The 14,444-nt window shown below is 43.6% G+C and overlaps 1 protein-coding gene across 2 annotated transcripts in view; it reads left to right on the top strand.

Moving 5' to 3' along the window:
- LOC126473752 (bestrophin-2-like) overlaps positions 1–14,444 on the top strand; it is a 476,054-nt gene that overhangs the window by 58,913 nt on the left and 402,697 nt on the right. Inside the window, exon 1 of one of the 2 annotated variants that reach the window (XM_050101006.1) lies at positions 7,788–8,294. The exons of the other annotated variant lie outside the window; for it this stretch is intronic. Coding sequence (XP_049956963.1) covers positions 8,224–8,294 — 71 coding nt within the window. The 5' untranslated portion in view covers positions 7,788–8,223. Of the gene's footprint in view, positions 1–7,787; positions 8,295–14,444 lie in introns of those variants that run through there. 2 annotated transcript variants of the gene reach the window in all.

The following is a 14,444-nucleotide window of genomic DNA, read 5'->3' as shown; positions in this document are numbered from 1 at the left end:
ATGATCTGAAATTTCGCCACATTTGTAACTTGATGTGGATATTTCCTTGTATCCTACAAGTAATTGTTGTCACCGTAGTGGTTGTTATCATCAGCTTGAAGATTCATTTGATGCAGCTCCACATGCTAGTCTATCCTATGCTAGGTGCTTCATCTTTGCAGAACAACTGCACTCTTGATCCATTTTCATATTTTTATTGAACTGAACTCTTTGTCTCTATCTGCAATTTATACACTGTATGCTCAATCGTCATCAGTTGTGGTGAATTTTGAACGAGGAGTATTCCGAAAGTAAGGTCCGGTCGATCGCGAAATGGTAACTACAGTGAAAATCAAAAGTTTTTATTTGCAGCAGTTAGCCACACCTTCCAGCAACGTCTCTACATAAACGCCACCCTGTCTGACATTTGTCGTAGCGTTGTACCAACTTTCCAATACCCTCGTCGTAGAGGGCAGCCGCCTGCACTTTTCTCCCATTCTCTACGCTGATCTGCAGTTCGTTGCCTGTGCTAAAACATTGACCTCATAGCGAGCGGTTCATGTCAGCAGAGATGAAAATTGAGGGAGCAAAGTCCGGGCTGTATGGAGGGCGATCACACAATTCCCACAGGAAAATACTGCAGGGGCGTCCTCATTGCCCTAGCAGAGTGCGGCCGAGAACTGTCATGAAAAAGGAAATGCATCTCCACGTCCTCTGTGCGCTCAGAACTGAAAAGACAGACGTGACGCGATCAACGGGCATGCTAAAGACACTGTCCAATACACCTATGCAAAGCTTTATCGGATTTTCACTGTGGTTTCCATTTCGCGACCGACCGGACCTTACTTTCGGATTACTCCTCGTACATTAGGTACTTAAGGGACTTGCATTAGTTTCTGCCAAGTTTCACTTCCATCTGGGAACTGAAATGCGTACTACAGTTGTACCACAATGCTCACTATGTTCGGAATTGGAAACGACTGAAAAAAAAAAAACTTTAGTCTGGCAACTCTTTTCCTGACCCTACAACTTGCCATCGTAACATAAAGTTTTACGCAGAACACAGAAAGAGCATAACTGAAGATAATAATGCAATGTCCATGGCGCAGTCTTTCTTCAGATTTGCAGGGAAATGTTTTCCATATTTGAACAACAAATAAGAAGTGAGTTAAAACACCGGAAACGTGATAATTCGTCAATGTATTGTGTGCCTGCCCGCCGGAAAATTATTGAGTTTTGATCTTTCCTACAACTGAATTCAGTCTCTGAAATACAAAAAATCTCAAATGCAGCAAATGTAGCCCATCGTTGGAGGACACCTCTGATTTTTATGTGTAAACACTACTGAAAGAGTGCATTTACGTACATCAGAAAGACATTCATGTTGCCGTCACTTCAGTTAAGAAGCAAATATTTGGCTTATATTTTGAAGGTTTATCGGTATATTTAAATACTGTTCGTTAATTTAGTGGCAAATAAAATTTCTGTTCCCCCCCTTATTTTCAAAATGTGTTAGCAGAATTGTTGCGTTATAGATTCATTGTTGTGCTGAACTGTACTAAATAATCACATCACGACTCCAATATGCTTTTTTGTCTTGCACTTTTAAGGACTTTCAGCTTGTCGTATCAGCAGTGAATTTATGAGGTGAAAGACGATCAGTTTTAAAAAAATATGAACTATTCTGTATCCCCTTTAACTGTGTACAAAGTTTGTTGTAACCCTTCTACCAAAAAGGGCCATAGAATATGAAGCTGTATGCCAACAGTTGATTTGGAAATGGCTGATTAGCTAAAATGTAGTACGAAGACTGATATGAAATCGGCCAAAATATGTGTCCATCATCGAGAAAATGTTTTTCCACGAAGAGAATTCCACAGATGTTAATGCCATCGTACCCAGAGGAAGCTGAAGAGACAAATATTGCCGAAGTTTTGAATACAGGCTTATGTTTTAAGCGATTTGAATATCACTTTGCATTTTCAAAGCGAAAGACGTATTATGAAGAAAATGAAATTATGAAGAATATTGTGTATTATGTAGAAAGTGAAATTGTAACTGTTGGTGTGTTTGGTCCCAGTGGATTAGAGGAATAATGCAAGAAAACAATGTCTTTAATTGTTTAGGTCACGAGCAGCTGGTCAAGGAAATGAAAGAAAGGATGAATACATCCAAATGCGAAGGGAAAAAATAACGCTTCGGACTTAATTTTGTGAATGGTAAAAAAAGCAAATAAAATAATGGAAGAAGGATTACTCTCACATCTAAAAAGAATGCGTGGAAATAAGATCCAGGAATCGAAAAGCAAAAGGTTACGGAACCTTTTGGAGATCAAGAATTTAGTCGAGTTTATCAAGGCACAAATACTATACAAGTCACCAGAGTTATGCTTCGAGTGCCTTTTATTCACTACCCATTCCTTGCTAAAAGACGTGGAATACCTGTTGCAATAAAATTTTTAGCAAGTTTGAAGAGAACTGTTCCATGCTTATTAGTTTCTGATCTCCATTTATCTTCCAGACGCGTTTCTCCTTTTACATTGAGGCATATTTAGTAGATTTTTTGGGCGAAAAAATGCTTTCCTCCTCATTTGGTGATAGGGTAGAAATCGCAAGTCACTTCACTTTTAACCTATGACCAGATGAGAGGAGACAGAGAGAAAAGCATCTGGAACACAAATATTGAATGCAACAAGAAAAATGCATTTGAGTCTATAAAACGAATATACTTGCGGATAGGTGAGCAAGACGTATGAGACAGGCGAAATACCCTCAGACTTCAAGAAGAATATAATAATTCCAATCCCAAAGAAAGCATGTGTTGACAGATGTGAAAATTACCGAACTATCAGTTTAATAAGTCACAGCTGCAAAATACTAACGCGAATTCTTTACTAACGAATGGAAAAACTGGTAGAAGCTGACCTCGGGGAAGATCAATTTGGATTCCGTAGAAATGTTGGAACACGTGAGGCAATACTGACCCTACGACTTATCTTAGAAGAAAGATTAAGGAAAGGCAAACCTACGTTTTTAGCATTTGTAGACTTAGAGACAGCGTTTGACAATGTTGACTGGAATACTCTTTCAAATTCTGAAGGTGGCAGGGGTAAAATACAGGGAGCGAAAGGCTATTTACAATTTGCACAGAAACCAGATGACAGTTATAAGACTCGAGGGACATGAAAGGGAAGCAGTGGTTGGGAATGGAGTGAGACAGGGATGTAGCCTCTCCCCGATGCTATTCAATCTGTATATTGAGCAAGCAGTAAAGGAAACAAAAGAAAAGTTCGGAGTAGGTATTAAAATTCGTGGAGAAGAAATAAAAACTCTGAGGTTTGCCGATGACATTGTAATTCTGTCAGAGACAGCAAAGGACTTGGAAGAGCGGTTGAACGGAATGGACAGCGTCTTGAAAGGAGGGTATAAGATAAACATCAACAAAAGCGAAACGAGGATAATGGAATGTAGTCGAATTAAATCGAGTGATGCTGAGGGAATTAGATTAGGAAATGAGACACTTAAAGTAGTATAGGAGTTTTGCTATTTGGTCGAAGTAGAGAGGATATAAAATGTAGGCTGGCAATGGCAAGGAAAGCGTTTCTGAAGAAGAAAAATTTGTTAACATCGAGTATTGATTTAAGTGTCAGGAGGTCGTTTCTGAAAGTATTTGTATGGAGTGTAGCCATGTATGGAGGTGAAACATGGACGATAAATAGTTTGGACAAGAAGAGAATAGAAGCTTTCGAAATGTGGTGCTACAGAAGAATGCTGAAGATTAGATGGGCAGATCACATAATGAGGAGGTATTCAATAGAATTGGGGAGAAGAGGAGTTTGTGGCACAACTTGACTAGAAGAAGGGATCAGTTGGTAGGACATGTTCTGAGGCATCAAGGGATCACCAATTTAGTACTGGAGGGAAGCGTGGAGGGTAAAAATCGTAGAGGGAGAACAGGAGATGAATACAGTAAGCAGATCCAGAAGGATGTAGGCTGCAGTAGGTACTGGGAGATGAAGAAGCTAGCACAGGATAGAGTAGCATGGAGAGCTGCATCAAACCAGTCTCAGGACTGAAGACCAGAAAACAACAACAGTGGCAATGCTAAGAAACTTGTTAATTTATATTATTTCTGTGTTCTGCGCGAAAAGTTGTCAAGGTGGCAGATGATTCCGAGAGTTCTGGATCAGATGGGACGTGATCACCTATTAAAATTGGCCGGCCGGGGTGGCCGAGCGGTTCTAGGCGCTACAGTCTGGAACCGCACGACCGCTACCGTCTCAGGTTCGAATCCTGCCTCGGGCATGGTTGTGTATGATGTCCTTAGGTTAGTTAGGTTTAAGTAGTTCTGAGTTCTAGGGGACTGATGGCCTCAGAAGTTAAGTCCCATAGTGCTTAGAGCCATTTTATTAAAATTGCTTATCTGCTCTACTTTCCTCAGTGCTCAGCAAACCATCAAGCATATGAATCACAGGTCAAAAGTCCAGTAGGATGCCCTTCTCCAGTTATAAAGATAAAGGTTTCATTCTAATGGGAACCGTTACACCTAGGAATGTTTTAACGCAGCCTTGTTCCGTACACAGTGTGGCCCCATATGTTCTGTCTCTGTCTGCTGTAATATCATTGCTGAGTAAGTGCCTATTGCGCCCATGAAAGGAAGAGTGGCTCGAGATGATAATCAAGAAGTTGCGGTCAATTAAGTCAGATTGCCGGCCTGTGTGGCCAAGCGGTTCTAGGCACGTCAGTCCGGAACCGCGAGACCGCTACGGTCGCAGGTTCGAATCCTGCCTCGGGCATGGACGTGTGTGATGTCCTTAGGTTGGTTAGGTTTAAGTAGTTCTAAGTTCTAGGGGACTGATGACCTCAGATGTTAAGTCCCATAGTGCTCAGAGCCATTTGAACCATTTTTAAGTCAGATTGGCGCACCTTTTACTGGCCAATTAGACGCGATGAAGTCTGCTCAATGCCACGCCGAAGAGCTCGAAGCGCAGTCCTCTCACGCGTGACTTCCTCCTCAGTCATGAAGACAGCCCAGTAAGTAGTGTTTTTTGGAGATCAACGTTCGCCACATGTTAATTGAGTGTATTTTATCATGAGAGGTTATCAGAGGCCAGTTAATTAGCCGACCATTTTAATAACGGTGTGATGGATGCGATACGTGTTGAAAGACTTTCTGGTGTGGTGACCTCACTAAACTTATCGGCGAGAGATGGTGGTGTATGTTGAGGACGGCTGACGCAAACCAAATATTATGCGAGGGATCGGCCAATCACAATTTTCGGACTGGTTTGTGCCTTTCCCGATCCCGTATACGTCTTTCAATAGTGCATCTTGGCAATGGGTGGCCACAATAATGCATCCATCAACATTGCTGCAGTGTGGCCGTATTACCCGGCAATACTGCGGCATGGCCCGTCAATATTGCTGGTGGAGCGGGCTGTTGCAGTTAGTTGCGTAGGTACGATCGGGATGTTGGTGTTGACCACCAAGGGCGGAAAGTATTTCGTATGGCAGGGTCATCTCTACCTCTGTGCTTGTCTGTAATTACTTTCATCTCACTCCCAACCTAGAGTTCTATTTCTCACGCCAACAGCGCTGCAGTTTCCAGTCACGCTATCTGAGCGGGAGGCGAAACGGTCTATTTCACAAAATTGGAAATACACGGCGCGCTCTAGAGACGCTCGGTTTGTTTGTTGTCAACAGGAATGTAGAAGTCGACAAATGAAAAATCCTTAAACTTCATAAACATAAGACGTACATCTACAAGCGGAGCTGTGGAACACAATAATGTATGGGAGTGGCCTGCATGGAGGGAATTGGGGCGGAATACTTTAACATATTTATTGAAAATCCTCGTTTCGCTGCTGTGAGTCAGGTGCTGTGAAGCTCGTTCGCAGCTTGCCCACAGTCTCAGCACTTGATGCTGACCTGTCGCTGTTTACACTACCCGGATTGGTGATCCAGAAAGGCCCTAGTCGGACTCTGCTCTCAAACCCGGCTGCTAAGGGTGCAGGGAGAGGTAACGTAGTGCGCCGGACGCTGGTAGCGGAAGGACGAGGCAGAGGTGCTTCGTTATTTTTTTTTTTCTGGAGTTACGTTCGCTTAACGCACTCTCGCGCTATCCTTGGGACTTCGGCAAACAGATTGTTGCTTCGCCAGGTGCTCTATTTGTACCCCTTTAGCACGAGTAACAGCTCTTCCAAGTCTTTACCCGACGTTTTCGGTTCTCATTTCTAAAAACCCTAACGTTCCAGATGCTCACGCCATAATCCACACGCGCCGTTCTGTACAGCAAGTAATATGTGTTAAGACCGCAGTCAGGAAAAGGATATTCTCGCTCCTGTCGTCAGAGAAGTGAGCCGTCATTGCATTCTGCCAGGGTCTTAAAGGCTTTTGAGCTCAACCGAATGCGTGTCACTGCGCCACCTCTCTCGGTTTGTGTACTTTTCCCATCTCATTACTCTGGTCATAGGTGATTACATTTATGAAGTACGTAATTCTGTCTATGTACCGATGAATCACGCTAAAATGTAAACATATGATTCTTATTTCAGACTACGCTAATGAGTTTCTTGAGTCCTAGGACCAAAGCGTTGCAAGCAGTCCATCATGAACGACATGGTTGTTGAAAATCTGGTATATCTGTGGAAACTCCACTTTAAAGAAGTACATCAAGATTATTTATGAACCACCAGTAGCCGAAAAATGGTGATTGACACTGAAGTTGTTACTGAGAAGAATAAAAGTAAATTTGAGGTAGGGGCTCCTGTACCGGAAAGAAACGAGTCGAAAGTTATAAGCGAAAACAATTCTAATACCTCTGGCCGTGGAATACATGTATTGGTATTATTGTTGCTAAGATTGTAGGGTAGGCAACATTCAGATGTGGTAGATGGACCTACTAAACAAGGAAAAAAGTCAGTAAACATGGGCTCTAAAATGCATACCTTAACAGCTATGAGTAGTTGTTCAATAGAGCAGATGCGTTTCACAATAGCGAAGATGAAACGCTCATAGCTCCTCAGGTGCGCATTTTACAGTCAATGTTTACTAGACATTTTTTCCTTTTTTTATCCATACTACCTCCTATGAAAGTTGCCTACGCAACAATCCTAGCAACAACAGTACTAGTACATGCATTCCACTGTCAAAGGTACCAGAACAGTTTTCGCTTGTAACTTTCGACTCGTTCGTTTGCGATACAGAAACCCTTACCTCAAATTGATACCTTTATCCCTATTCATCATCCTAGAAAGTTTGTAACATCATCAGGGAATCAGACTGTATAGACATACATTTAAAGGCGTCGGCGGCTATAGCTTTGACACACTGTGGCGTCGTTGGATGACATTTGCGGACATGGGTTCCAATTCAAAATATGATCTTCTCTCTGCCCCATACAGGTCCTAGAAGTTTGTAACGGGAATTTATAATAGCTTATGTCCGCATTTTATATACATATTTAAACCGTACTATCTCATAAAGAATTTGTAGCCACGATGTTGAGGGGGGGAAAAATACATTCGAAAAGCACTGTATTCCATTATCGCCGGGTACGGAATGACGCCAGTGGCGTTGTCAGCACGTAAGCGCGCGCCTTTTCTACAGCAACGAGCACGCCCGCCACCAGTCTTTTGTTCGGCGCGCGGGAGTTTGCGTCGGCGCCATTTAAATTAAGTTCGCGAGCGTGTTTCCTCGTTAGTGCTCCCACGAGAATTCGTTGTGCAACACGGCCGTTGTGCCGTCCTTCGATAGCCGGCCAGCGTCCGGTAGCGGAAAGGGCTTAGTAAGCGGCTAGCCTGCAAGTCGTGTCCGGGCAGCCGCTGCGCCCTCATAGAGGCTAACCGCGAACTTAGCGGCAGTGCGCTGCAGTCGGCCGCGACCTGCGCCAGCCGGATTTCGTGTGGCCCGCTGGCGGGAGGATTTCCGTGTGTCCGCGCGAAACTTGCGTGCCAACAGGTGGCTGCCGGGCGTTCTTCACCGGCAGTGGACTGCGTAGGAGCCGCAAACTAAGTGCCGCGAAGAAAACTGCAGGGAGCACGCAATGCGAAAGTGAAAGGTCTTTCGTGGCACGCATTACACACACCAGAATTATTGACGTGTAAGCTGTTGTTGTGGATTCTACTCCAGTTATATATAGTGTTGTGATTCATCATTGTTTAGCTAGCTTTTTTTGCGCCAGGCAGGTGATTTGAATAGGCGTGAATTCAGGTAGTGTGCTGATAATTGACGTTTCTGAGAAAAGATGACTGTCACGTACACCCCAGAAGTTGCCACACGCCGGCTTCTTGGGAGCTTCTTAACACTTCTTTTCCGGTAAGTATTACTCTTCTTCTTCTTCCTCCTCTTCCTCTTCGAGCCTATCGAGATGATATACGTTCCACTTGATTTGTATAAAGTGTAGACGCAGGGAGACTGCAGTTAATCGCCAAAGATTGCACTCGCCCTGTTGGTTTAACATGACCTACTAAATGCATACGATGAACGTGGCACATCTGTAGTGCTATATGTTGCCTTTGTCAATATTTTGCTTGAAGTGAAGTGAACGTTTTTCACTCGTAAACTGAATTGTGATATACTTGGCGTGCGCTTTATGACGGAGAAACGGAGCCGGCATGGAGATAATTCCGGTTTCTCTCGCCGGTGCAGTAGTTGAGCAAGCCAGGCCAACGTCCTTTGCATGCCCTGACCTGGTACAATGCCTTGCAACAAAGTTACAGAGCTGCATTTGTGCAACAGAACGTTTGGCTCTGTATTCGTTAGTGATTTTCAGCTTATGGAAGGAAACTTTTCACGTCCGTGGGAAGAGTGGAATCGTTGCAATCTGCACGTAAATTTCAGATATGCTAAAAATAGCGATATTTACAGTGGAAGCGTTCAGGAGTGTCTAAATTTCATGCCTGCGAAGTTTATGTCGTAAGTTTATTTGAAGTAAGATTCGTTGATTTTTTTTTTTTTTTTTTTATACTGATGATACTATTGATTCGTTAAATTGCGACCAATCATTACTAAAATAATGAAAAAAGATAGGTATATATACACAAAGCAAGTTTGCAGAATGGTATCTTTTAAATTCAGTATCATTCATAGAATCATTGCCGTCTACAATGCGTATGCACAAACGAAGATAAAAACGAAACATCATACTTGCTTTCATAACAGCAGTAGTACCCCCTTTAGTAAGGGTACATTACATACAAAGTGTGCGAACTAAAATCTTAGTTTCGACCAACTGAATCACTGAACAGTACTGAATTTCTGTCTTGTATGATAATTTTGCCATTATTCTAACATTTATCTGTGTTGCCATTCTTTCATCTATTAACTATATTGCTCCTGATGTTTTATTTTTGCTGTAGAATTTCGTTCTGAAATGTTTGTTAGTTCCTATTCTTTTGTATCGCTTATTTCTATTTCCTTCTGAACGTAATCCGTGCTAATGTCGATTTATTTCAGAAATAAAGGTTCGTTTTGTCAATATATTCTGTTGAGATCTCCAAGAAGTACTAATCTTCGCTTTGTCGTTACCTGTGATACTCCAGTTGCGTACTTCAGATCATTATGTTACATAGCAGTGTCTTGTTCTAGGAATCTGTCACATAAGCTTGTCGGCCGAGCGGTTCTAGGCGCTTCAGTCTGGAACTACGGTCGCAGGTTCGAATCCTGCCTCGGGCATGGAGGTGTGTGATGTTCTTAGGTTAGTTAGGTTTAAGTAGTTCTAGGGGTACTAATGACCTCAGATGTTAAGTCCCATAGCGCTCAGAACCATAAGCTTGTCACTGAGCCCTACAATGTATAAACCAGACATGCACGTTATTCTTTACAATATCTTTTTCGCGCACAAGATCAGAGGTCACCATAATAGTAGATTTGGAGGCAGGAAAAGAGGGATGGCGGTTACTTCATCCCAGAAGGAAATGCTTTTTCATTGAAAGGTGATGTGCGAGCTAAAACCGTCGGTGATGTCATCGTAGAATAACCTCAGTTCTATCCGCCGTTGCCAAGCACGCGTGCTTAACGTACTTGAGGTGTTCTGAAGTCTACAAAGCGTTACTGGACACAAGCGAGGCCAAATTTATTACGAAGGTTGCCTTCCTTGTAACGAGCACTTCTTACGTCAGGCATCCGGTGGCAACAAGGTCAGCATCGCCTAGGTCAACAAATTGTGTGTTCCGGCACCCAAATTTACCTGCCTCTCTTGGGTGCAGTTACTGACGTGCAGTATTCCAGTTACGCAGAACAAAGTGCCAGTAGCCGTGTTTGGCTTACGAGTTCGTATCATCAATTACGAAATTGTTGCGAAAGGTATTGAGTTTTTAATAAGGATTTCTTTTTCGGGAGGTAAAAGAGCCACCTTTTTCTATGTTTTTTACAGCAGCAAACATGATATTTGATATTCTGTGAACGACTGTGTACTGCAGGAGCTCACAGTGTACTCACAAACGGCTGTCTACGTACGTCAGCTATGTGAAATAATTAATAAATTCACAGCTAATCGAAAGTTATTTATGAAATGCAAGTCCTCGCAAGCAAGGGCACATCGTGCTTTCATGTGCGGTCTGGCACCGTTCCAGGGTTCGCTTTTTGAGGCGAGGTGGTTCTCACAATTTTTCACTGTTCCCCTCCCACAATAAAGAATTTGTCATCACTCCCATATTTAATTTGCCGTGTGTGCCAAAGAAATAAATAATAAATTGTGCTTAGCACAATGAGCACGAATAGAAAGATGCTGATCACGAAGCTTTACCTTCAGTAGACTAAAATATTTATATAGTTGAAACTGTGTGTCCGATGATAGTGGCACGTTAGCATAAAATTTATAAAAACAGTCGTTTGTGTAAAAACTTTCCTCGTATACAAGTGGTTTTGCTACCTTTACTTGCAACGGTGTTTCAATATAATTTTATTGATTCATCCAGAAGATATTTCGGGGATCGCTAACTGAAAGCTGTAAATTAAAGCATAATTTAGTTTATTACATGTTCATAGCCAATATTCATGAAACCAAAACGTACGTTAGCAGTCTCATTTAAATATCACACATATATTTCATCACTGCTGGACAAAGGCCGCCTCCTGACTTTCAGTGGATCGCAGTCCTCAACGAGCAGGACCTATTCGTACTCTTCTGTTGTCTTTTAACATCAGAGACGTATGTTTAAAACATATACGCATCACTCACTGCTAATAGCTTTCACTGGCAGCTAAGCACTAACAGATCTATCACTGTACTCGTTCACGGCATAGTTTTGAAGCTACTGCTATAAGGAAGGAAAAAAGCTTACACCTAAATACAATCCTTCCCAAATTTCCGTCTGGAATTATTAGTGTTGTTTGGAGCTCTGTTAACTCTATCACCGGCCGGTGTGGCCGAGCGGTTCTAGACGCTACAGTCTGGAACCGCACGACCGCTACGGTCGCAGGTTCGAATCATGCCTCGGGCATGGATGTGTGTGATGTCCTTAGGTTGGTTAGGTTTAAGTAGTTCTAAGTTCTAGGGGACTGATGACCTCAGATGTTAAGTCTCATAGTGCTCAGAACCATTTGAACCATTTCTTAACTCTGTCATTATTTGCCATGTTAGTTCCCAGCGATTTTGTTTGCCGTTCAGAGAACATGTTCATTTTAAATTGGTTCATTATGTGGCTTCTTGCTTTCCTTCGTCCATCATATCCAAAGAATTACATAAATCTACATCTACATTTATACTCCGCAAGCCACCCAACGGTGTGTGGCGGAGGGCACTTTATGTGCCACTGTCATTACCTCCCTTTTCTGTTCCAGTCGCGTATGGTTCGCGGGAAGAACGACTGTCTGAAAGCCTCCGTGCGCGCTCGAATCTCTCTAATTTTACATTCGTGATCTCCTCAGGAGGTATAAGTAGGGGGAAGCAATATATTCGATACCTCATCCAGAAACGCACCCTCTCGAAACCTGGCGAGCAAGCTACACCGCGATGCAGAGCGCCTCTCTTGCAGAGTCTGCCACTTTAGTTTGAGTTTGCCACTTGAGTTTGAGTCTGATGGAGACAATGATAACCACTGTTGTTAGAAGTGCTCTGGAATGAAGAACGCAGAGAGCGTTGCAGAATCGAGAGTTGGTCATGAATAATGTTTTTCCTGGAATCTTATCTTTCAGCGCGTGACGTAACGCGCTTTCGTTCCGGCTAGAACTACAGGAAAGACCACTAAGGTTGCGTGACTCGTCGCTTAATTGACACGCAAGGCTTTGTACAAAGCAGCGATAGTGCACCTAACTCGTACCTTGTTTGAAACTGAGGCAAGAACTGCTGCTGCGTCTCAAAGTTGCTTTTTGTCGGCACCTTGAAGAAATTTCCATAAATTTTTGAATTGTAAGCTTGACACATGACCGTTAAGCTTACCTTTGGAGGAGAGTATTAACTGTCAGGGACATCCTTCCGCCGTATTGCACCTCTAATGACCTCGAAATAGATGGCACCGTTACACACTCAAATCAGTTCTATACTCAGGGGATGAGCGTAGGGTGTAAGAGTCTTCCATTACTGTTCCTAGGCAAGGTCCTAGTGGATCTGGTTTGCCGTTGGCTTCCTCTGTCCTGTTATGAAGTGTCAGTTGCGTGTCTGTGTCTTGTGATTGCTTGTACAACTGTAGTATTGGGTTTGTGTTACGGATGAAAAGAGAATTTAACTCGGCGCCGGCATAGAGCCTACTCCTCTGAAAGAGCACCAAGGGGACTTCAGAGGTTAACGTCCCTATCCGACGGACGGATCACCTTCAACAGTGTCACATGTCCTCACTTAATGAGACACTGCGTAGGGATTTTTTAGTTTAGTCCAGGACGTTGGCGCAGAAACTGTTGACCATGAACTTCACGCCACCACCTCTCGTCTCCTTGCGGGCCAAGTACTGGCAGCGAAAGGTTTCCACCACCAGGATTCGAGCTGGTTGACCTACAAGGCGGGCGCCACTGCACAAGCCTGCGTTAGCGTGCTTCGTCGCGGAGCTGAGTTGTTAAACAGTAGCTTTTTTGTATACATCGAAGGGTGAACGTCAGGTGCCTTACCGCTAATTCCGGCCTAGGGTTTCTCGTAACCGAGCGAGGTGGCCCGGTGCTTAGCCCACTGGATTTGCATTTGGGGGGGGGGAGGGGGGCGGTCCACATCAGCTACCGACCCTCCTGATTTAGGTTTTTCGTGGTTTCCCTAAGTTTCTCCAGGCAAATTTTGGAATGGTTGCTTCAAAAAGGCACTGCCGATTTTTTTCCCATCCCCGAAAGAAAAAAAAGGTTGTGCTTCGTCCACGGAACGTTAAACCCTAATCTCCCTTTCTTCTTACAGTTTCTCAAGTTCCACTTGGAACTTTCCGACAGTAAATACGAGGGTAATCCCAAAAATAAGGTCTCCTATTTTTTTTGTTTAAGTACATGGACCTGTTTATTTCTAAAATGGTTTACATCAGTTTACAGCTGGAACATTTAGCTATTTTTCAAAATAATCACCATTTATGTCGATGCATTTTTGTAGACGCTGTGGCATTTTTTGCATGCCCATGTCATACCAGCTCGCCATCATGCTGTTCAGAAAGTTATGAACCTCTTCTTTCACTTCGTCGTTGGAACTGAATCTCTTTCCGGCCAAATTTTCTTTTAACCTAGGGAACCGGTGATAATCACTGGGCGCCGGGCCAGGGCTGTGGGGTGGGTGGGTGAATTATGTTCCACTGAAACTGTTGCAGGAGAGCAACGGTTTGCCTAGCGATGCGTGGGCGAGCGTTGTCATGGAGGATGTGTACGCCCTTGCTCAACATTTCTCTTCACCGGTTCTGAATTGCCCGTTTGAGTTTTTTTAGTCTCGCAGTACCTGTCAGCGTTAATTGTGGTACCAGTGGGCATAACTTCGACCAACAATTCTCCTTTTCGATCCCAAAAAACGGTTGCGATGACTTTACTGGCAGACTGTGTTTGTTTGACTTTCCGAGACTTTGGCGAAAAAGGATGCCCCACTGGCGTGACTGTTGCTTGGTCTCAGGTGAAAAGTGGTATGCCTAGGTTTCGTCACCCGTGACAATAGAGTCCAGAAAGTTTTCCTGTTCGGCTGCAAGGCGGTGAAGAAATGCGCGGGAAGCATCAACTCGTTGCCGCATGTGGTCCTCAGTCAGCATGCGTGGCACCCATCTTGCGCATACCTTCCGACAGTTCAGTGTTTCTGTTAAAAATTCTGTGAGCGGTGCTTCAGGAAACCTCAGGAACTAACGTGCAGAGTTCATCCAGGGTGATCCGCTGATCTTCACGCATTCTTTGCTCAACCTTCAACACTGTCTCCTCAGAAATTGACGGTCTCCCGCTCCTTTGTTCGTCGTGAATTTCGATCCGACCCGCTGCAAACTCTCTATACCACTTACGAACATTTTTGACATCCATGCACGACTCACCATACACTTCTGTCAACTGGCGATGGATTTCAATCGGCGCAGTGCCCTTTGCGTT

Source organism: Schistocerca serialis, chromosome 4, assembly GCF_023864345.2.
Source record: "Schistocerca serialis cubense isolate TAMUIC-IGC-003099 chromosome 4, iqSchSeri2.2, whole genome shotgun sequence".
Classification (NCBI taxonomy): Eukaryota; Metazoa; Arthropoda; class Insecta; order Orthoptera; family Acrididae; genus Schistocerca; species Schistocerca serialis.
Note: the sequence above shows the minus strand (reverse complement) of the source record. Positions and strands in the feature narration are given on the sequence as shown.